Source organism: Lynx rufus, unplaced genomic scaffold, assembly GCF_022079265.1.
Source record: "Lynx rufus isolate CCGP_SWC_20201006 ecotype Redwood Valley unplaced genomic scaffold, mLynRuf1.p SCAF_16, whole genome shotgun sequence".
Classification (NCBI taxonomy): domain Eukaryota; kingdom Metazoa; phylum Chordata; class Mammalia; order Carnivora; family Felidae; genus Lynx; species Lynx rufus.
The window spans coordinates 18,252,761-18,277,292 of record NW_025814830.1 but is presented as its reverse complement, the minus strand read 5'-3'; the positions used below and the strand labels follow the sequence as shown (position 1 = coordinate 18,277,292).

At 51.3% G+C, this 24,532-nt stretch overlaps 1 protein-coding gene across 1 annotated transcript in view; it reads left to right on the top strand.

Moving 5' to 3' along the window:
- ZNF536 (zinc finger protein 536) overlaps positions 1-24,532 on the top strand; it is a 235,430-nt gene that overhangs the window by 85,624 nt on the left and 125,274 nt on the right. The window contains exon 3 of the mRNA XM_047078373.1: positions 4,058-5,629. Coding sequence (XP_046934329.1) covers positions 4,058-5,629 — 1,572 coding nt within the window. The remainder of the gene's footprint in view (positions 1-4,057; positions 5,630-24,532) is intronic.

Genomic DNA, 24,532 nt, shown 5'->3' with positions numbered 1-24,532 from the left:
ATGATTCCATACCTGGGTTTGCCTGGCCAGGAACACACACCACTAGCTGGGGTCTGAAGCGTCCCCCGTACCCTCTCTGAGACGAGGCCCCAGGAGGTGAGAGAGGGCGTCAAGGAGAGGGCAGTAGTGTTTATGCAAATCGTTTAAGCGTTATAAAGAAAATAAAATCAAGGATCTTTTTTTTTTTAATTTTTTTAATGCTTATCTTTATTTTTGAGACAGAGAAAGACAGAGCATGAGCGGGGGAGGGGCCGAGAGAGAGGGAGACACAGAATCCGAAGCAGGCTCCGGGTTCCGAGCTGTCGGCACAGAGCCCAAAGCGGGGCTTGAACTGGTCACCTGCGAGATCATAACCTGAGCTGAAGTCGGACGCTCGACCGACTGAGCCACCCAGGCGCCCCAAGTATCTTTTTTTTAAAACACAAATCCAGAGGGGTGGATTTGTCCCCTGGAAATTTGCTGTGGAGCATTTGTCTGCAGAAGTGGGGTGATAGGAAGAACGAGGCAGGCCGTGGAACCATGCAGAACCATTCGGTCAGCGTGGGCAAGGGGTAGAGAAAGTCTAGAGCCTGTGTGTATCACGTGCAGTCAAAATCACCTTTGCAAACTCACTAAGTAGCCCCCAATCCAGCAGGGCCTAGACCCTTAGAGACCCCAAATCCCGTTTCTCAGCGACGGCCTGTTTCTCCTGGAGCAGTGGAGGCCAAAGAGCTGCAAAAGAGAAGTGGGTTGAACAAAGAAGAGTTTCCTACACTGTGTGTGCATGGCATATGTGTGTGTGTGTGGTATGTGTATGTGTGATAGGTGTGTATGTTGTGTGTGTGTGTGTGTGTAGTATGCACATGTGGTATATGAGTGTGTGATGTGTGTGTGTGATGTGTATATGGGTGTTGGGTACGTGCTGGGTGTGGTATGTGTGTGTGAGTGTGTGATTGGTTGTAATACATGTGTGTGTGTGCGTGTGTGTATGAATGTTGTGTGAGTGTGTGACGGGCTGTAATGCGTGTGTGCGTGTAGGTCTATGTGGCGTGTATGTGTGTGGACTCCACTTGCCTTAGTGGCGTATGATCTGTGTCCCCTGCAAGCAATGGGTGCTGACGCCTCATCTCTGGTTCCTCACTCAGTTTCCCTCCCTACTTGGGAGGCGAAAGGTGAAGGTGCTCACTCATTCAATCTAAACGTTGTGTGTGAACAGATCTGCACGTTTCTGGGTGTGTGTGGGTGCCCGCGTGTTTGTACATGTACAATATGGCCCCATTCGGGAGACCTGGTTTTGCTCTTGACACGGGCTTCAGAGCTGACGTGAGCCTCAGCACTAAGAACGCTGACTTTGCACATGACAGGTTGAGGAAGTCGAGTCCCCAAGATGGGTCCTGTGTCCCCGGGAGTGCAAACCAGCATGGGACCTCTGGTCCCCACTGCAGACTTAGCAAACACTTCCTAGGGTCCCCAGCGGACTACCTTCCCTGCTAAGCCACCCCACAATGTCTACCTACAAGGGCGCTTCTCCACCCAGGCTCAGCAGAGGCCCACATGGGGGCCTTTGAGGGACCTGAATCCCAGTCTTCATCCTGGAAATAAACTCAGAATTTCTGGCGGTGGAGGAGGGACCACGTGTCGGCATTTTTTTAAAGCCCCCAAGCAGTTTCTTTCACCTGGGTTTTTTCAAAGTACGATCTTTACACTGCATCGGAATCACCAGGGACACTTTGTTCAACATATTGCCTTCTGGCCCCCACCCCAGACCTAGAGAATCAGAAGTGCTGTGCATTGTGTTCCAAAACTAGTGTCTAAAAATCCCCTGGTGATTCTAATGGGTTTGAGAACCACTGCTTTAGTGTGAATTTCAAATGTGTGTCCTTTGGAAATATACACACACATCCTTATGCATCACTGCAGTCCCCACCTAGTAACACCCACCCCCCTCACCCCCACTGAGGCCTGGAGGCAAAAGTCCACATTCTCCCTCTGTAGCTCCTGCTAATGAACGCCCATGCATCCTCTGCGAACCCCTTGCCAGATGCACTTAATCATTTCCAGGTGCATTTCTGAAATGCATCCTGAGTTTCACCCAGTACCTGCAGGCCTCACCTCTGCCAGCTCTCACTGCAGGGCCCTCCCCTACGTTCCTGCTAACCTAGGGAGCCAGGATTCTGAGTTCCTAGTTGGGGTCTCCTGTCACAAGTCTGGCTGCTATCCCCTCAGCTCCAGAACCTGCTTCTGCTCCAACCGGCCACCGGACTGCTGGGTCAGCCCAGAAGTGCCTGTCCATAGCGTCTGTCCCACTGAGGGTTCCCTGACCTCTGATGAGGTGTCCAAATAGCATGGCTGGAGTGAATCTGACTCCAGAAAGTGGGAAAATGGTGCCCGAGGCCATTTATGCCTTTAGCTCAAAGGGGATACTCTTCCTGCTAGATCCACGTCATTGGTCTAGCCAGAGACAATTGGGACTTTTCAATTTAGAGACATACATTCCCAATTCGGCCTCCCTTCCCATCTCTGACGTGTCCAGGGGTGACCTTTAGCATCTTGCACGAGTGAATGGGGAGCCCATAGCCACCATTTTGAAGATGCAGACAATAGTTCCGCCAAGGTTCCGGCATGATTTCTGGAGATGATGTGGAGTCCCCTGCTCAGTCAAGGAATCCTTCTCCCCGCCTCTAGAGTGTTGTTACCTCCAAGTGCCCTACGCCTAGAGATTGGGAGTCAGAGCATCCGCTGAGACAGACACAGTAAAATGTCTTGGGGATACACCACTCACCAATGAGTTGCCGTTGCTTTTTATATCAGTGTGGCTTACCAACAAACAGAGGAATGGGTGGGGGCCGCTGAGTTTCCTGGGAGAAATGACCGTGGCTATTGATAGGGTGCTATTGTGAAGAAGTTAACGGACTGCCACGATGCCGTTTCTTCCAGAGAGCTTTTTGATTCCAAAGTCTAGAAGAGACCCTGGATTGCTAACAAATTCTTGGAATACATTGAAATCCACATCTGTTTATCCTCCTCCCTTCCTCTATCCCACAATGCGGGCAGGTCCAAGTTGTATGTTACGGTATCTTTTTCCGTGGTGGAAAGAACAAAGAAGTTGGGTGTTGAATTTAAATAAATATTTAATTCATGAAAATGATCTTATATGTTTTAAAACACTCTTTAAAGCTATTTTTATTCTCTAGAAAGCGCTTATTATAGGTAAATTACACATTTTACTACCGGAGCATTAGGTTTGCCATTAGTACAAATTTAAGGCACTACAAAGACCAGTAGATAATGTTAATTTCAAATACAGAAACTAAATATATTTTGTACCTTTTTTATTACTCATTTTCTTTTAAGTTTTATTGACTGCTTTTTATCTTAACTATATGTCTTTACATGCTGCAATCATAATGCACTGTAATGGTATTAATATTTTATAGAATCGGTATTTATAGTTCTTTATTTAGAAACAATGCAGTAGGTCTGCAGATATCTGAGCTCGTCTGGAATGGTGCCCTCCAAATAATGATAAATTACTTGTGCAGTATGCCATTTGCTAATTATATCCATGATTTACTGCAGAGCAAGACTTAAATCATTCATTTCGGTCTTGCGTAACAGTGCCATAAAATTTTTAGGTTTAAAAATGGTTTCCATGTGTATAATTTAAACAAATTTTAGAGCTATTGTATACACAAAATATTGCAACCACCCATTTGTTACATACTTTGTCTTTTTAAACTTCTACTTTTAATGATCACTGTGGTTGAAATTATTATGCTTAATTTTCATAATCATAGCTTTTAAATCTACAGCCGTTTTCACATGTTAGATAAAGAAAAAGATAGCTAATTGTGTGTAGATAGTATGTCATTCCTGAATAGTCCCAAATGGTACAAAATCATTAAAAAAGCTTAAGAGTACGAATTATTCTTCTATTAAAAAACAGTTGCTCTCTAACTAATTATTAGTTTGAGCTGCTTTGTTTCCAAGAACAAATGTTGATCCTTCTAGCCTTGTTCAGCACACCAAAATGAGATAAACGCTTTTTTCTCTTTCTCCTTCTACCGAAATCTTGCAGGTGAGAAGCCCTACAAATGCCCCCACTGTGATTATGCCGGCACCCAGTCAGCATCCTTAAAATACCACTTAGAACGACACCACCGGGAGCGGCAGAACGGAGCCGGGCCACTGTCTGGACAGCCCCCAAACCAAGACCACAGGGACGAGCTGCCCAACAAAGCTGCTTTGTTTATCAGGCCAGACATCCTGAGGGGGGCCTTTAAGGGTCTCCCCGGCATCGACTTCAGAGGTGGCCCTGCCTCTCAGCAGTGGACAGCGGGAGTGCTCTCGTCCGCAGATCACTCGGGGCAGGCCACCGGCATGACTTCCGAGGCTCCTTCGGACACCCTGAAAGGTGCCGACCTTCCTTCCAAAAGCACCCACTTCTCCGAAATCGGAAGAGCTTATCAAAGTATCGTGAACAACGGCGTGAATTTCCACGGGTCCTTGCAAGCTTTCATGGACAGCTTTGTCCTAAGCTCCTTGAAGAAGGAGAAGGACACGAAGGACAAAGCCCTGTCTGACCCCCCGTCCATGAAAGTGCACGGGCCGGACGGTGGTGAGGACAAGGCGGGCGGTAAGGCGGTCGCGAGGAAGTCGGAGAAATCTCAGTACGAGCCCCTAGACTTGTCGGTGCGGCCGGACGCCGCCTCGCTCCCAGGCTCGTCGGTGACCGTGCAAGACAGCATCGCGTGGCACGGCTGCTTGTTTTGTGCTTTCACGACATCGTCTATGGAGCTGATGGCTCTTCATCTGCAGGCCAACCACCTGGGCAAAGCGAAACGCAAAGATAACGCCGTCGGGGTGACCCTCAATTGCAAAGACCAAGCCCGGGAGGCCGGTAAGGTGGCCCTGCTGCCCTCGGTACAATCAAACAAAGAGCTGGCGCTTTCCAGTGTGATTGGGCCTCTAGAGTCTGCGTCCGAGAAGACGGCCCAAGGGCCGGTCAAGGAGACTCTGGGGGAGCAGAAGAGCGGCACGTGGCCCAGCCTGGTGGACCCCGCGTTTTGTAACTTCCCATCAGACTTCTACAAGCAGTTTGGCGTGTACCCGGGCATGGTCGGCTCGGGGGCCTCCAGTTCCTGCCCCAACAAGGAGCCCGATGGGAAGGCCCACTCGGAAGATGACGCCCCGATCCTGATCCCCGAAACCGCAAACAAGAATACTACCGACGACCTCTCCGACATTGCCTCCTCGGAGGACATGGACTCCTCCAAGGGAGAGAACAACGACGAGGAGGATATCGAGACGGAGCCGGAGATGATGAGCAAGCCACAGTCCGCCCTCGGCAAGGACAGCGCCGGCGACGGTGGGGATGGCCTGCCGCCCACAGGCGCCCCTCAGCCCGTCCAGGGACTCGTGTCACCGTTGCCCCAGGCGCCCGAGAAGCAGTGGCACGGCCCGGGCCTTCTTCCAGCCCAGGACCCCTCGGCGGGCCTGCCCAAGCCGGAGCGGGGGCCCCCGGGCCTGGAGAAGCCGATGAACATGCTGTCGGTCCTCAGGGCCTACAGTTCTGATGGCTTAGCAGCCTTTAACGGCCTGGCAAGTAGCACAGCAAATTCTGGATGTATCAAGAGGCCAGACTTGTGTGGTAAGTTTTAGAATCGTCTTCCTTCAGTTCATTTCCCAAAACATCAGTGCTGAATTGTGCATTTTTAAAAAATGAGGTAGACTCCTCCGTGAGCACATGTGTGAACTAACCGCCCCGACAATGCTGTATATGCAAGTGTAGACAATCACGAGAGTCCGTTTCATTTCGAAGGTTTAGAACTCACGCTTTTGTCCCGGTTTGCACCCCAGTGATCGGAGATGCCCGTCCAGAAGGCATGGAGGGGGGGGGTGGGGTCTCCCCGTGCGAACTGCTCCTGTTTTTAATCTGTAACTTGAGGGGGAACATATTTTTAAGAACGGAAACACAGACAACAAGACATGGTAACTTGCAAACCCTTCAGTATTTTCAACTTCTGCATAAGATGGCCGAAGACAGCTCCTTCCTTACTGCTTTGCTAAGCCAGACCTGCTTTCTTAAACTTTTCTTTACATTGACTTAGAGGCTACTAAAAATCGTATCACACTAACCACAATGTAGAAATAAAGTGATCCTCTCTCCACCCAGGGCGATTGTTTTGGGGTGTTTGTGACTCCTCTTTAGACATTCCGAACGGCAGTGACTTGTGACCTGGGCCTTCCATTATTGCCTTCTGTCCCTTTGTATCTTCACCTGTCTGTCTGATGTTCTAACAAGCAATGTACGTTGTGAAATCCCTGGTTAGCAGTGTTGTGATCCTGTGTGTCTTGGACTTTTGCCTGCCCGATCTTGTTAGCAAATTGGCACTTCTTTACCTCCTGAAAGAATATGGTTACCCCAAAGTAATTCCAGGTCTTAAAGACGTAATAATAAATTTGGAGCCTAGAATTGGATCAAATGGATGTCAGGGTGGGCAGGGAGGATCAAAGACATTCTCTTGGCACCCAGATATTCCTCGCTGAAAGCCTCTCTCTGAACAGGAGCTCAGTGTATTGTATCTAGTCCCATGTAGCCTTGCCAGAGACAAATGATTGTGGTACCTTTCCACGTTTAATCTATGAATGGATTTCTGTGACTCTACTGCACCTGTTGAAAAAAGGAAAGGAGAGAAGGAAGAAAAGGGAGGGAGGGAGGAAGGAAGGAAGGGAGGAAGGAAGAAAAGGTGGATAATGGAAGGGGTTATTTCTCAACCTCCAAATTCTGATGTTGCTTTGAGCACACAGCAGAATTCAGGAAGCTGGACTGGGTGCACAATTTAAATTGATATATTTCTTTTACCCTCTCCTTCCCTAATTCACTGAGAACTGGATCAAGCAGTCAGAAATATTTTTTTTGAATTGTCAAAAATCACTAAATGGATTTCTGACAGTTCAAAACAATATTGACGGTTCCTGGCGCTGAATGATTCACAAGGCCCCATTAACCAGTACCCCCCGATCTATTTTTATCCACATATAATTCATTGCGTGTGAAGCTGTTAAAAACAATATTTAAAAGAAGGAGAAAGGGGTTTTATGTCAGTCCAATTTTTTTTCTCTTTTTTTCTGGGGGAGCGATGTTTAAGTCTTCTTTTTTTTCATTGTTGTTTTAAGTTTGTGACTTTTCTTCCTTTATTGTTGTTTGGTATTTTTTTCTTTAAGTCTATTTTCAGCTCTTTCAAATACCTATGTAGGACCATAGTTCCTGCCAGGAATCCATGCATCAGAAAAAGATCAAAACCTGGCATGTTCATAAGCTCATTCTTCTTGAAATGAGCTCGTTTTACCCCTATTAATTTTCCCGTCTTCCTATCAATGCTGAAGGAAGGCTGCCTGCCTTGGAGGAGCTCGCCCACTGGTGTCCTGCACAGTGAGGGTGGAGGGGAGGCAGCGTCAGTGGGCCTGGTGTCTCGTGAGCCCTTGTCCTCTAAACGGAGCACTTCTCACCTCCTCCCAAACAGCAGCCCACAGCACTCCCCTGACAGCTCCAGGGTATGTGCAAAACACTTCGCTTAGTTCACTTTCAGCCCTTGCGCCACAGATCCTGGGGTCTAAGTTGTGGCTCCTCTCTCAAAAGGGGAACGGAGACCCTCGGGCCAGCCAGGCAAGAAAACAACAGGCATCCTGGTTGCCTCTCCAGGTCGGGGTCCGGGTCTTAGCTCTACCCTGCACTCATGGTAAGATGCCAGAATGAACTCTGGCCACAAACTGCCTATTTTTAGAGAGCACAGGTTCTGCATTTCCTTGGGCCTCATTTCTTCTGTGTCCTCTCGCTCGAGCTTGGAAGCAGCCGGGAAGGCCCTCCCCTGGCCCTTGTGTTTGCTTGGGGTGGGCCGGAGGCACTGTCCCTTTTCCTCCAGGTGGGGCCTGCCCCTGCCCTGTCTTCACTCCCCGCTCCCATCTCTGGCCCTCCATAATCAAAATCTTCTTATCTTGATTTATTTTCTTACTGGCTGCTATGTGTCCCAGAGCCCAGGGGGTTGGGGATGGGGGGCCGAGGTAGGCATATTCACCCTTTCTGCCAGTTGGTATCTGGGAGGAAAACTGGAGCCTCGCTGGTTACAGAATGGGCATTTGGGGGCATCTCGCTCACGGTGCAGCTCACCGTCTCTCTAGCATTGCAAGGAGCACAAGTGATGGTTGAAAACTTCCAACCCTTATTGGCTTGACTTTGCAAGAGTGGAAATGATATTGGCATCAGGAAATCAAATATTCCTGACGTTTCTTCCCTCTTCTCTGCTCCACTCAAAGTGGATATGGATTTCCAAATGGAACCACCAGCTTGATATCCGGTTTCCTCAAGAAGCTGGGCTTTGCCAAACCAAAGAATTATTCCGGTATTCCTCATCTCAGGAGAGGTTGGGGTCTGACGGTTGTCTAGTTAGTAAACCCAATTCCCCACTTCGATGCCCCCAGAAACAGGCTTGTAGGAGGAGCTAATGTCCGTCTGTGTCTATTCTCATGGGATGTGAAAGTGTTTGAAGAAGCATCAGTCAAAATCTTGTTCAGATCACACAGACTCCCCACGGAGCTCAGCAGCAACTCTGAGACACATGCTGGCGAGTTGGAGGAGGTGGCATCTAACCCTAAAGTCTGTGGGCGACTCTCATGCTGTAGGCTGTACTTCTAGGTGCTTCCCTATCTCTGCATGCCTGCTTCCTAACTGCTCAAACTCTGGTCTTCCATTGCGTGGCTTCACGGACCTAGGTTCCTGGCCAGTGGGCACTGCCCGTGCCTGGCCAGTGCACTTCTGTCTCGGGTTCAGAAGAGAGAGATGAGGAGGGGGGCCAACCCAGCCCATTGGGTAGGAGACTCCTGTAGCACGTGCCATGGTTGAGAGCTCGTGCCTGAACTTTCTAAAGGTCCTTCCATAGAGAATAGAGCATTTGCCTGTCGAAGCCGTATTACAGAAGATCCCGAGAAGGAGCCATCTTGGATTAAGCTGGAGGATATGGACTGTTGGCTCTAGAGTAGGTCAGATCCCACTATGGACCTGATTTCGTTGGGTGAAATCCCACTCCAATTAAAGCTTCCATTTCTTGAGGTGTCTTTCAGACTCCAGGCATAGCCCACATTTCTTTATTCTGCTGAAGAAACATGGTGTACGGGGTCATTCAGGGTCATTAGAGAACCTGGATGTGCCCTGGAGTTTGTTGGAATGGATTTGACCTTGGTCCTGCAATGGGACAGGAGCCACATGAGTATTTAATTAGGGAGCAAGGGCAGGCCGGAGCCGTGCTCACATCCACTGATAGGACAAGGTTGGGCAATCCCCTTGTCCAGGCTGAAACACTTGGATGAACTGTTGAGTCAGCCAGCAGCGCGAAGGTCAGACAGCATGGACGGCATGGGCTTCTGTGTGCCCCAGACGGCACAAAGGCCGGTCTGCACAGCACCTGCAGGGCTGGCTGCATGGCAGGGTTACAGAGCACATTTAACCCCAGTTTGTGGATTTGGACAGCAACCCACAGATCACCCTTACTCTTTGCCTTTCAAACCTGAGACAGATGGCTGGAGGTCATCGTGTGTTGAGTCCGGCAAGCAGGGTTTGCTCGGTGTCTTTTGGTGAGCCCAGAGGCAAGGCTGATGGGCAGCATTAAAGGGAAAGGCAGCGAGAAGGACGACACACTTTGTCCCCCGAAGCTCTGGAGTTACCACCACGCAGGGAAGCGAGGCTGAACGAGGAGACTCCACCAGCGTGTCTGTCATGGGCATGAGGCCTTGCGCAGTGGCTTCTGGACAGAGGCACCCACCAGGCCCCAGGAGAAGCTATTGGGAAGGCAGGGTCATTAGCAACAGAGGCCCCAGTAGTCCTAACTTGTTATTCTCAGGTTGTAGGGGAACTGGTTTCCTAACCCAAATTATGCTTGAGACCGAAGGTTCCCTGGGCTCCCGCAGTAGTGAGAGAGAGAATCGGGACCCCTCCTTAAAAAAAGAATGCGGGGTCCATCGAAACCTCTTCCCATCATCCATGCTAAGATGTGTGATGAAATGAACTAGGACATCTGAGCTGAACGCTGTTAAAATGGGACTTCCGTCCTCCACAAACCTCGCTGATTTCCAGTGTCGGCAGTCTGAAAATATTCACTACTTACCAGCTACACAGTCTAAAGCAGGGGTTGGCTACTACTTTCTTAAGGGGCCCGAGAGGAAATACATTAGGATTGCAGGCGGTGTGGTCTCTGTCACGCCCACCCCACCCTGCCCTGCAGTGCAGGAGGAGGAGCCACAAATGATCATTAAACAACTAGGCGTAAGGAAGGAGGTGCTGCTGTGTGTCCCTAGAGAAGACACACAGGAACCCGTCTGCTGTTGCCTCGAGGGCCAGTGAGATGATGCAGGGAAGGCCCAGGTTAGTGCCTGTGGGGCTCCACCTACTGCCACTCGAGACAAAGCCAGAGACACCAGAGACTTTCCTGAGAGAGAGGCTTTGTAGACCCCGATGGCCTGGCGTACCTGTTCCCAGAAGGTCACATCTCTGCCTATGCACAGAGACTTGCAGGAGAAGACTCCTCCGTGCCTCATGGAGGTCCCAGAGTCTCCCCAGTCATGGCCAGTGTAGGCAGAGGAGGAAGGGACAGGAGCTTGGCTCTGAAGGGAGCTTGCTCTGTGGAAGCTTCAGTTCCCTCAGTGATGGGCAGAAATGGAAGGATGAAACAAGACGATGGATGTAGAAGAGGTTGGATAGATGGTTCTCAATTGTGTTGGTGTTTTATAGCGGAAGTGAATGTCCACGTGGGGCTGTCGTGACAGAGTGGTGCCAACGTCCAGATGACCTTTGGCTGCAGTCTCCCTTTGCCATGAAGCAAGTACAAATCTCACTTCCCATCAAGGTTTAAGAGATACGTTCTGCTTCCTCACATCTGCCACTACAGGTCATGGATAGCAAGGAGATTCTGCTGGTGACCTTGTGATACCCGTTGCAGTGGCCCCACCCTTTCAATTTCTACCCAATTATCTTCCTTCCTGTGAGATGGCAGGTGCTTGGCATAGGGAGTAGGTCCCTCCTCCTCAGCGTTTGACCAAACTTTGGCTAAAGTCTGTGGTCAGAGATTTCCAAGGGGACTTGGCTGGAGTGTGTGGAAACACCGTGAGAGCTCCCCATGTGTGTGTATGCGTGTGTGCACATGCATGTGTGTGAAGACACCCAAGCATAGGCAACAGGTGCACAGCCCAGGGTTTTTGGTCTTATGGATGATCCTAAGATTGAAGGGGTGGCTTAGCAGCCAGCAGGTTCCTATAAAGGAAGGAGGTTAAATTAGGCAAATGGCACAGGAAGAGAACCACAAAATCGAAATCCGCCAAGTGTATAGGAGCCCATGTTCAGCCAACACCAAGGAGGGCCGTTAGCCTAGAAGATCCTGGGCGTCTCCACTGTAGGGCCTTGTCTCTGAAGCTGCCATGCTTTATTTAAAGCCAGATGAGCAATCATTCCTCCTTCTTCTCTTCTTTATGAGCTGATTCTAAAATGGATTGGCTTGCAGAGACTGTTGATAAAGCACAACTTTGCACTTGCTTTCTCTGCCTGATTTCATCATTTACGGATTGGTCGTTGGCTTCCAGAGTCCAGCCTGCTCCCAGGAACAGTGTGTGTCCAGGGGCTGATGTTAGACCCCAGTAGGGAGGACCATTTGGCTAGTGCTGAAGTCCAAGGGCACATCCTTCTTAAGTTAGTGCAGAACAGTACTCCATGCTGCCCGCTCTGCTCCTGCTGGCTGCCCCAAAACCAGCCACAGAACCTGTCCCTCAGATTCTGGCGGGACACAGGGGAGGTGCTGTCCCCTGGGATCTCCTGCAGAAACTGGCACCCACGGATGGGCTCTCCTCTTCCCTCGTCCAAAGCCTCACTGTGTGCACTGTCTTGACGAAAAGGCAGCCTCTTTGGATGGCAGCCTCTGCAAACTCTCTGGGCATTCTCTTCCTCCTCCCCCCCTCCCTCTTTGTAGATTAAATGGGAATGCCACTGACGTGATGTCGTTTGCACTGCAGGATGACAGAACTGTTGTGTGAATACCATTGTATTTGCCAAATGGTCCACTCGTCATTTCAGAACAAACAAATGGATGGTGTCTGTAAGTCGGCAAACACTGGTGACATTTAGCCTTGTTTATGTTCCTTTCCTTTTGCTGCATATTTTTGGCTCCAAAAGCTACTGTCTGAATCAACAGTGCCTCCGAAGCAGGAGAAAAGTCTGGTAGCTTTCACCTTGGTTTCTGTGTGCATATTCTTTTTCGATTGCTCGATACGTACTGCCCAGGACCCAGCCTAGGGTGAGAGAAGACAGCAACCGAGCTCTTGGTTCAAAAATAATAATAACAATAATACACATACAGACTCAGACACAACGTACACATCTTTTTCTCCCCAGTAATGACTTGAGACTGGGAGGGAGGAAGAGAAAGCTGAGGGAAGAGAGTGCTGTCAGACCAGACACCCACATCCCTGGGGACGTGCAGACTCTCCAAGCCCGCCCGCTGGCCATTGCCGTGTGATACGGCAACAGCGCGACCCCCTCGCTGTCTTGCGCTGAGTGCAGGTGTCCTGAGCTTAAGCTTGGCCTCTCCCTCCTTCCGCTGCTGACTCGGAGTGATGCTTGGCACTGACAGCCACGTAGATACAGGCCACGTCTTAGCTATTGAAGGAATCAGGTTCTTTTCTTTTTTATATTCAGATGTTGTGTGCAAAGCCCAGGTTTCAAATAAGTAGTAATTATCTCCTATTACTTAGCGCTGATCAACAGCACCTCTACGCCTAATTGCCAACCTGCTCTAATCACGTAGCCTATTCTTGCTTTAGCCAGAGACGGAAGGACCAAATTTTATAAATATTGCTTTATTGTCATTCCTCCATTAAACAATTAGGGAGCGTGGCCCTGTCCTTGCTTTTGAATGCCTCTAGCCTACGTGGTTTCTGGATTGTTTAATGAATCTGCACATTTTCTTGCAGGTAAGTGACACCCCCCGTTCTAGTCGGTCTAGCTGGACTTGCCCTTGTCTGTTCGTGCTCCTCGGTGGCTATCTGCAGCTTGTTAATTGTGTAAAGTCAAGAGAAGAATGTATACACATATGTGTGTTGAATAAATAATTACTATTGGCACAGGTATGTGTATACACACGACACATCAACCCCACCACAGTATATATAGCAGAGAATCAGGGAGGTTAAAAATATTGCCCCATATGTTCCACTATTAGTCATGGATCGCGAAGGCTTAGTAACTTGAACGAGAGAAAATTCCCTCCGAGTCGTGAATCCTGAGTGACAAACGCTGGTGGATTGGAGGTCCCTTCACCTGTGAAAAATCTGACTGGGGGCCGGGGGCGGGGGCGGTGGGGGGGTTCCGCTACGCCAGCTCGCCGAGCTTCCAGGGGCGGGCCCTGAGGGTCTCGTTGGCATTCCTGCTTGTGTCTGATTGTCCTGTATTTTGTAACACTTTAGAAGACTCCAGAAAAGTGCAGTAATTCTCTTTCTCCATAGTATTTAAGCAGTGCTATTGCTAGTTGAATATTGTGTCAGGTTGTCCTATTAACCGGGAACAGACGACAGTAAAATCCCAGGGTACAGGCACGTTGGCATCCATAACTTCAAAAATGGTGACTGAAGCAAAAAATGTGTAAAACTTGTGCTGGGTTATCGTGTGCTTTGGACTAGAGTATTGTTGAAGTAATTAGAAGATTATATTAAGGTGTTCCTGGTAATGAAGGCATGTAAGTTATAATAATTGTAGCTTTCTGAATAAGTGTCAAACTATATCTTTAAGTGTGCTGTATGCTGACTTACAAGTTAGGTCATTTATGAATGGAATGTAAAACAATACTAAAAATGCTTCAATAACTTATCTTGGTATTGCTAATAAAAAAAAAGCTGTGAAACATTAGTGCAGTTTTGAGTCATTATGTTAATTCATTCCACAACACGCCCCCTCCCCCCTCCCCCCCCCGCACCCCCACCCCGTGACATCCTCCCTTGTCGGAAGCGTCCACAGGGCATTCAGGGAATTCTAGTTTGCTGCTCCACTGGGATGTTGGCTGGGCAACTGGTTGCTTCCCACCCACCCCCTCCGGCCCCGGCTCACCTTTAGGCGGGCCCCACTAGTAACCACTCCCGAACGGGCAAATGCAAAGGCACCTGCAGGTTGGGTGAGGTGACGTGGTGGTGGGTGGGTGACCGCCGGGTGACACGTGCGGATGTCTCTGTACAAGTGACTCTGGGCACCGAGACCCCCCAGGCCTGCTCACAGGCCCCGCGCGCAGGGACACTGAGGCACGCAGCGCACAGGCTGCTGTCCCCCAGCCCAGGTGGGGAAGAGACTGCTCACACCCAGCCTCCCTCCAGCGAACCCCCACCTGTGCTTTGAATCCCATGAAGTGTAGTTTAAAAAAAAATTTGTTTTTAATGTTTATTTATTTTTGAGAGATGGAGAGAGACAGAGTGTGAGCGGGGGAAGAACAGAGGGAGAGGGAGACACAGAATCTGAAGCAGGCTCCAGGCTCCGAGCTGTCAGCACAGAGCCCGATGCAGGGGCTTGAACCCCCGAACCGTGAGATCATGTCGCTTAACCGACTGAGCCACCCAGGTCCCCCCCCGTGAAGTGTAGCTTTAAATGGAAAGGCGCTGGGAATTGTTGGAGTTGGAATATTTTTGTCCGCGGAGATTTTTGGGTTGTGCCTGTATTTGCTGTCACGGGCTTTTGCCCGCCTGGTGCCCCACTCCATATCATGGTGGTGGGGCGGGGGTGGGGGTGGTGCACAGGAGGGAAGGAGTTTGCTTCCTGTTTTTGTTGCTTAGATTTTTTTCTGTCCATGAGCTGGGCTTCAGGGCCCTGCCACTTCAGCGTTTCCAAGCCTTCCTGCTTGGGTCTGTTTTGGAAACGTCTAGACTCCCCGCACACGCCTGCTCCCCGTTTAATTAGTCCTGTTGTGGGGGGGGGAGGTATTATCATTTTGACAATGTCCCCACACTCCCAAATAAGTCAAGCGTCCCGTGTGTGCCAGGGGATGGAAGCCTGGGAATGTCCCCTGAACAGCCCTGGCCTTAGCAACGGGACAGTCACAGCACCTTGACTGCTTGGAACATTCTCTTCAGTATGTCTCCTGTGAACTGTTGATGTGATCCCGACCCCAAAGACCATGTATAGTAGGAGATTGTCTCTGATCTGAGAGAAGCGGAGAGAAGGGAGAGATTCTGCGTCTGAGAACACATGACAAAGCCCACATGGAAAGCGTAGATCTTGAAGAAGGTTTACTAGCTCTCTGCCCACAACCGCTTCCTGATTCTTTGTTCACGGTGAATTGAGAACACGCACTGTGGGTACTGGTAGAAAACATGATGGACCCCACCATGCCCAGTGAAGGTAAAGGGAAGTGACCCCAGCCCCAGGCCCCAGGCCCCAGGCCCACGTGGCCACCCTGAGCCTGACAGAAAGAAGGACTCCAGGAGGGTTTTGTCTGTATCTCTAGTGCCCCCTGAGTCTGGGGAACTGTGCCCTTTCCTGGGTTCTCGAGTCCCGAGGGCTCCACGGGGCCTGCATCACCTCTGTGGGCACGTTGCACCTGTGAGGAGGTGCTGTGTTCCCTCCTTGGGGCCTGAAGCCCTGTTTGGGTTAAGAAGCCGCATAGGCAGCTCCCAGGATGGGGCTCACCAGCACCCACCTTGTGCAGCAAGGGGCACCCCTGGGCCCCTCTGGACCAGTGCGTTAGGCCTGGGGGCACAGGCAGGGAGAAGGAGGGCTCTGGAAGGCTGCTGGGCCTCAGTGCCTCTGCTCAGGGTTGAACACGTTGCCCGAGGCACTGTTCACCGTTCACAGCCACCCTGCATGCTCCAGGACCCCTTGCCCACCCCACAGCCCTGACCTTGCCAAGCCAGCAGGGACTCAGGGGTCCAGTGAGTGGCCGGGGGGCCTTGGGTACGGACGGAGTACCACTGAAAGGGACAAAGCATCACGCTGACAGTGGGAGGGCTCCTGGGGCTGCTTATCTGGGCATCTGCTGTTTTGTCTCCCTCCCTGGGCCCATCCCCTAATGGGGTCTCTACCCATTTCCGCGTCTAAGGCAGGGGGTCTTTCCTCAGTCTCTCCCCAGTGGGGACTTCTCAAGCTTAGAGGAGACCTTTGTGGATTCTCATCCTTTTATGAATCGAGTCCCAGCCTCCTCCCACCTCTCCCTTCATGGCACCCCTGCTTCCCACTCACCTCCCCCTCTTTCCCGCCTAGGGGGAAGAACTCCCTTCTCACCCGTTGAGCGTTCTTGGGAACATCCTGTCTGCTGTGAGCGAGCTGGGTGGGTTCGGGTCTCTGGAACGAGCTGACTTCATTTCACAGCTCTGTTCCCTGCTGTCACCACCCGCCCCCCCCACCCCCCCCCCGCCATCCCCACATGGGGTTCTAACAAGCCCCACCATTTTGCACTCCACTTGGGGCAGCCACAAGCATCACCTCCTGGACCTGCCCTTGACCTTTCCCAAGCGGGGCCGGCCCACTGATCTGAGGTGAACGGGACCCCCCCCCCTTGGTAGGTGAGACTGAAGTTTCGAGGAGGTGATTGTGCCTTGAGGCGTGATAGCCGGAGGAAGGGGATGGTGGTCTGCACCTTATGGTAAGACAGAGTCCTCAGATCCACTAATTCATCTACACACGTGGGGAAGTATGTTTGCTTTGATGAAATACAGATATTCTGGTGGTGGGGGAAACAATCTAAACTTTGGGAGGTGACTATGGCTCACGTATAGTCACTTTCTCAGAGATGTCATGATGATTAAATTACCTTCCTGAGTACGCAGTCGCACACTGGCAGCGTCGTCTCTGCATGAGCAGATTCCGCCTGTTGAGCAAACAGTGTGCGTTTTCAAGGTTAAAGTTGGGGAACTCTGCGAAGCTATTTCATTAGCAAAAACACCCATTTGTGCGCCCAGACGCCGGCTGGCTTTCTGACGACTTTCTCTCTCGTGCTTTTTGTGGAGTTGTCCAGGCACACCCATCTAATCGTAACCCGCTGCTCGCGAGGTTACGTTTTCTTTTTGAACTTCTGTTGTTGTCAAATTAATATAATATGCTCTCAATTATCCACATAAAAGGAGAGAGGCGCCCAAGCAGGGAAAGTAAATTTGCAATTAATTTCCTAAATTATTGCTCTTTTTATATGATGGACAAGTCGCTTTTCTCTTTTGACTCAAGGGTTTTGTATGTCCTGGAGGGAGGGCTGGGCGGATCCCCAGGACAGGCCACTCCCAGGTGTTCACACACCTGGGGCAGGGCCGCAGGCAGATGTTCTGTGGGCTCGTGGAGTGGCCTCGGTGGGTGCTTAGGGGTCCGGGGTATGTTTGGCTCTTTCTTGTCAAGGAGAGTCCACTAATCTTCTCGGTCTCCCGAGATCCCATTGGTGACCTAGTTGGGGCCTCCCAAAAAGCAGACCATAAGATAAGAACCCAGGGGGAGGTAGCGTATGTGGGCGGAGACCCCAGGAGCCATGAGAAAGGGAGCAGCGAGGGCGACAAGGCAGGGAGGAAGCTGCCCAGGTGTGTTAATGAGAAAGTTGCCACTGTTGGGGTCTGCACTCAGTGCCTCTGGGGACCCTCTAAGGCATTGTGTGGAGCTCATCTTGGAATTACCCCACTGAGGGTTGAAGAAGCTGTGGTATTTAGTTGAGCGTCACTGCAGCCCACACAATGACCAAGCAGTCTTCTTACGTCCAGAGAGACACAAGAGGCCACTGGCATGCCGAGTGGAAAGGAAGAAGTAGGACACCAACGACATGTGCCACAAGTGGGAACCCCTTGGCCAGAAAGTTTTTACTGCATAAGGTCACCAAGGATGATAGAGACTCATGCCACGATTCCCTGTGGGAAGTGAACTGTGCATTTTAAATGTTGAAAAGTGCCTGGCCTCTCAGCTTAGACACAAACTTACAGGAGGCCAGGTGGGAGGGCTGGCCTCGGGGTCAGGAGACCAGGCGTCCTACCAGCAGTCGAGCTCCAAGGAGCTCCGACGGCTCATCCTTTAGTTTGGGCACCATTTCTCCGTTGGCGAAAGGAAGGGGTGCCTGGACGTCCCCTCAGTAACCTCCTGGGTCTCAGACTCTGACTTTCACGGTCCTTTCTAGCCCAGACTTTTCAGGAGACCTTGTAGGACCTGGTCAGCCCTAGAGTCCTCAGGAACACTCAGTTCAGCAGGGCCCTGGGTGTGGGAGCCAAGCGGGTGTCCCCACAAGTGCATGAACACGTGGGACTTCAGATTGACCGAGACTATTTACTGCTCGAGGGCGTGGGGCCTGTGACTACTCACCTCAACGTGAAGACATTTTTATTAAATCATAAGAGCCCTGAGGAATTTCCCTTTCCTTTTTTCTAAAGGGGGAGTCAGTACAACTGGATTTTTGAGTTCATGGTAGTGCAAGAAACACTTGATCATTTGACTTTTTTTTCCTTTTCAATTTTCAACCTCTTGTGTTCACAGTGGAGCTTGTGAAGGTAGTATTTTCCATGATTAAGTTTTCCTCAAACACATTACAGGTACCAATTTGATAATCCAGTGTGTCCCTCTTCGGACAGTAGTCCCTCTTGGGAACCCCCAGCTCCCAGCCGGCACTCCTACCTGGTGACACCTAGAGGCAGAGAAAGGAGGTGCCGAGTGTGGTATGAATCATACTCTGTCGTGCACCATTGGGGCACAGGGACAGTGCACATCCTCCTCCGTGCGGGGGGCCTTTCCGTCCTTCTACCCTCAGGGCTCTCTTGGCCACTCAAAGTTGCTGTTGGCTAGCAAGCCGCACCCATCCACACCCCCCCCAAACTTGGGACAGTATGTGCTGTCTCCAAGTGTGAACCCCGCAGGCCCTTGGTCTCTTGTTTTCGATTGAATATAACCTGATTGCCTCAGTTTTGTCTGCCATGAAATGGCACACTTATGCACCCTCTAGAGAGTAAGGCGAATATGAACGAGTGACTTGGAGGTTGGCGAGTCGCCCACATTTCAATTATTTAAGGATTTCTGCCCCTATGCAGGACCCAGGCAGGGCTACCATGAACACTCAGAGCTCGCTAAGACCTTCGCAAGTGGCTAGAGCATCTGGGTAGGGCAGTGCAAGTGCGAGGTATGGTGTCCCTCATCCTTGCCCGTCTGAAGACACCACTGGACAGGGTTCTGTCTAAGTTGCCGGGCTAGCGGTCTTCCCATCCCAGAGCGGACACCTCCACAGCGGAAACTGTTCGGTTCAGGTTCGGCGGTCGCATTCCCGGGATGTGCAGAAATCACCCCCGTGGCCTCCAATGGAGCCATCTTGCCTGTGTTCTAAGGCTACACAGGATTTACAATTAGGAGATTTAGAATGGGATCCCTTCGCCGTCAACAGGATTCTGGTACCAGTGGCTTTTGCTTTACATGAAAACTTTGGGCTTGAAGTGTCGTCTCTAAATCACACTCAGGGCAATTAATTTTAAATCCCAAGGGGAATTTCCTTGAGGACTTTGGGGTAGACGCCTTTGCATTTCATTCATATAGGCAGAGTGCCTGGGTTTCCCTAGCATTGGGTGGGTTCATGAAATGCTGGAGGCGGAGGAGGTGGGTAGCGAGGCCTAGTCTGTGACGAAGGTGGACAGAGGGATGGGGAGCCGGAAGGACCCGATGATGGGAGAGGACTCGAAGAACCAGAACAGAAATTGGGCCTGGAGGACAGAAGTGAAGGAAAGAAGCCAAGAGAGAAAATGCGAACAGAGCAGAAGAAAATGATAGAAGAAAAGCCCCCGGAGGGGAGAGGGCAGACGGAGGAAAGCCTCGAGGAAGGGGGGGGAAGAGAAGCCAGCAGAAATGAGCGGGTCCGGGCCGAGGGGAACCCTCGGGAAGCCGCCCAGGCGTGCAGGTGGCACTGTGCTGATGGGAAGGGCCTGGCTGCTGGGCCAGCGGTTCTCCCATTTCTAGAGGGAACACTGAGGGGGCCGGCCGAGGGGGCTGCAGAGGCCCGGAGTAACAGCACCTCCTCCTTCCGGGGCTCCAAACCACCAGATTCAGGAGGAAATGCTGCAGCTTAATCAGAATTATTTACAAGATAATGGTCCATTGTTTGCACTAAGACAGATGTTGTCTGTGGGAACTTTGTGTTTTATGCTCCTTCCCCTGCTCTGCCTTCACTCGGTGCAGATGGGATCGAAGTAATGTGAGTTATTATTCCAGGGACTGCAAAGTCGGAGGCGCCTTCATCCCAGCCCGGGCTCGGCTGGGCAAACGAGCTGGGCTGGCATCGGCGGTGGGGAGGTGGGTCACTGCCGGCCGTGGGCCAGGCGGGGCCTCTGGTCTCCCCGTAGCCCCTCCAAGCAGCCTGTGATTAAGAAGGTCTTGTCTCCTTGGGGGGCGGGCCCGTGCAATCGCCTTGTCTGGTGGACAGGAAGGGCGCGCTCTGATTAAGGTGCACTTGCTGTTTGTTGAGTCGAGAGGTCACCACTGACATCGCAAATGAGGGTGGCCATCTGGCCCTCTGCTTGCCAAAAGGAAAGAGCGGCCCCTCTGGGGTAGGGGCTTGGAGCCCTTCTACCTCTTCTTGTTTAACTGACGAGAGAGCTTGCTTTTGATCCTGTTCAAGGGGCCAGGTCTGGACCTGTGACTCCGTCCTTCCTCCTCCAAGGGCACGGATGGCCAGATGAATGCTGGTTTCCCCTACTGGCCTGGGGAGCCACTTGTCCCAAACGAGGAAAGATGGGGCGGGGTCTCTCGGTTTCAGGGGGGCTCCCAGCCTCACCCGCCCTCTAGGCAGGTGGGCTCCCAGCCTCGCCCTGGGCTCCCACCTGTGCCGCCCCCTTCACGTAAAGCCCCTGACGCCAGCTGATCCTTCTTCGGCACTCTAGGGTCACCAGCCACGCCAGCCACCTCTGCCCAACCTAGTTCACTGCGTCATCAGAGCCCACCTTCTGAGTGAGAAACTGAGGCCAAAGGATTGTTGGGTGACTTGGCCATTTTCTCCTCGGTGGAGAAGCCTTCCAACGCCTCCAGTCGGGACCACCCCCCTCTGAACCTCAGCTGTGCCCCGGGGCATGAGGGTAGCTGTCCGCGGCATCAGGGAAGGGGATGCAGTGAGATGCTTGTGTCTGGTGACGAGCACAGGCTCACCACCCAGTACCAGCTACATCATACTGCCTGTACAAATTGCATTTCCAACATCAGGCCGTGACCAAACAAAAAATCGCTACCTTTGGAGGCGAAAACCAACCAGCGGTAGAGAAGAGAAGGATGCTTTCAATGGCAAGCAAGTGGAATCAGGCCGGCTAGTTGGACAGCGAAGAGGAAAAGTCAGGTGGCCGTCGCTCCTAACCCTGCCCTCAGCCCCTGGGCTCCTGAGAGAAGTTTCCCTGAAATCGGCCACCACCCAAGGTTTCGTCCCATTCACGCCCCAGCGGGTTGGCTCGAGTGTTTAGGAAGATGACTTTTCCCCCTGTAATCTCCCCACGCCCAGGGGATGACCCCCTTAACATTAGCAGCAGGATCCGATCCTCTGAGCTATCCCTCCATCTGCCAAGGTTGTTTTAAAATAATAACTACTTACTGTGTGTCAGGACCCACTCCCACTCTAAGTACCTGAGAGAGGATAATACAGACAAGATGCTTCCATTTAACTCTCCTAAAACTCCCACGAGGTAAAAGCACTTAGTCTTCTACCCATTTTACACCTGGGAAGGTAGAGGCACAGAGAGGCCGTGTAGCTGATCCCGGCTGACGCAGCGAGCACGTCAGGGCGCTGAGAGTCAAGGCCAGGCAGTGGACATCCCCGAGCGTGACCTTCCTGCTTCCTCTCCTTGTGGGTGGCCGGTGCTTTCCCCTGCCTGTCATCCTTGTTTGAGATGCATTGAAAATGAGCAACACAACCAAGAAATACACAAAAATAGCTCGTTCCTGCCAACTCCAGCTCTGGGGCCAGGGAGAGGAGGAGGGTGATTGCAAGCAGAGATTCAATCCCAGAACCTGGACTTGACCCCCGGGAACAGGCAGCACAGGGTGCCGGGGGGTGGGGTCAGGTGACCCAGCTGGCCCAGAACTGTCCGAGCACCCCTATTCCCATCCCCGTGGTGTCCTCACCTCTCGCTAAGTGACAGCGTAGCATTGGACCATACCAAGATTCCTTTCATCTCCCAGCCCGAGAACCAGTTATTCTTGGAACTGTATTTATTCAGTCCCGTTCAGCCTCAGGAAAAAACTTCCCCCGCAAATGAGCGGGCCTCAGGGAAACCTGACCCCTCACCTTGCAATTGTTCCCCGGGGTCCAGGTGGGGGAGAGCGGAGAGTGGGTGGCCCAGGGCACCAGCGGGCCCTCCCTCCGGTGCTGCCTCAGGCCCAGCCCCAGCTGCGAAAGCAGCAGAGGTCAGACTAGAATAATATTTATCAACCTTATTCTCACTGTGTCAGGCTCTGCCCAAACCCCGGCATCGCTGGAGATCACAGATCATGTCTTTTAAGGTCCCACAGAGCCGCCTCACATGTGACCAATTACCTCTGTCAAGCGGGGGGGAAGGAGGTCCCGCCTCGGTGGGTGGGATCTGAACTTGAGCTTCCAGAGGTCCGTGACTGGGATCTTAGGCCTTTGAGCCTGTCACTCCCCTATAGCCAGACCTTTTCTGTTAAAACTGTTTAAATTACAAACCAGTAATAAAAGGATCATATGTGTTTCCCACCGAACAGGTTCTTTAGGGCTATTATGATAATTAAAAACATATGGTGCCTGTGCCAGTCAGAGGGAACCGCAGATGTACAAATTAGGTATTATATAAGGGTTTTCTGCTTTTGCCCTTTTAAAAACGTCAGGCTGGAGAAGTTTAAAGAGATAAAATGGCAATTGTGCAGATAGTAGGTAGCATTTGGGTTTTAGAATCATTAAATATATAAACCCTTTTCTTTTGGCTTAATAGGAATAAACAGGTCCTGATAACCGATGGAGGGGCCAGAACGTGGAGAGCCCCGAGGTGAGCCGACAGAGGCAACACTTGCTACCTCACAAGGTCTCAGATACCGTGAAATCTTTTGCATTTTTTATGACGTTGTTCTGCACAAAGAGGATTATATTTACTAAATATTGAATTATATATTAAAATTGGATCGAGGGGAGCAAAGATAAGGATTTCGTTACATCAAATTTTTACTTTTTGAAAGGCAAAGATGCAAGTATTGATTAGTCTAGAAGTAGTCATTTGTTTTCATTTAAAATATGCAATTGATTTTGAGAAGGTGATAAATACTGCTAATAAAAAAAAAAATTGGGAGGATTTCCATGGCTCGCCGTCAGTGGCTTTCCAACGCAGACCGTACGAGGAAGCCGAGTTCTACCGAGTCGGTCATACTGAAAAGAGGTGAGCCCACTCGTATTGGGCTGCCTGGGGACACTGGCAATATCCAGCCGTGCTCGGGGGCAGCTGAGATGACAGGCCCTCAGTCCCGATGCATGGGGACCCAGGCTAAGCAGCCAAGGATTTATTTAGCACTTCCCTGTTATGTGTCTCTGCTACAGAAACCCATCTGGACCACCCTAAAGAAGGAGGTGATGAGTGAACAGCTCTGCTCCTCAGGGCCTCTACTCTGCTCCCATGGCCTCCCCGAGACGCTCCCAGCCAGAACCAGGATGACCTTGTCCCAGACCGGCACCCCTTCCTCCATGTGACATGGTAGTGTCTCCATAGGAAAGTTAAGCAGAGAGTCAAATAACTAATCACTAGGAATGCATGAGCAGAGAAGAGGTTCTGATTATCCAGAAGCCCAGAGCACTCAGATAACCAGAATTGGCTTATAATCGGAAACTGCCCCTTCTCGAGCATCCTGGCCTAAGCAAGTCTGGGCTCTCGGGGAAAAGCATCCTTTGAAATGGGTCATGCGGCCACATCCCTACTTGGGTCTCGAGTTCGTCTGCTTGGCTCCTCTCCTTTGCCCCCACCCTTTTCATGGCACAAAAGGTCCACTGTCCTCCTGTGCCCTTTCCTTTGGGCGGCCGTGACCTGGCCTGCCTCTGGGTTAAACACAGGATAAGTCAGAGCAGGGTTCTTGGGCCGTCTATCTACTCCCCAACCTACAGGCTCAAGCAGGCCTGATTTTCTTCCTCAGGGGACATCTGGGGACATTGGGGAGGTGCCACTGGCATCTAGTGGGTGGAGACTAAAGGTGCTGTTCAACATCCCACGGTGCACAGGGCAGGCCAAGAATTATCCAGCCCAAGATGTCAGCTTAGTGCCAGGGTTGAGAAGTCCTGGGACACAGGTAGGAGAACCAGGCCTTCGAGTGTAATTCCAAGCTGGGTAAATGGTGACAAGCCAAGTGACAAGGGTTAGCCAGCATCCGGCTTGCTCCCAGAGCACCCTCCCCGCCAGGTCCCCTCACCTGTGCGCACGCTCACGCTTTTGTGAGAATCTCTGCAAGAGACCCGGTGGGCTGGGAGATCGAAACTTCCAGTCGAGTAACCCAGCACATTCCCCTCCCCCCCCAACTCAGACTAGCAAGGTAGGGGGGCTGCGGGGAGGGCGGCAGCTG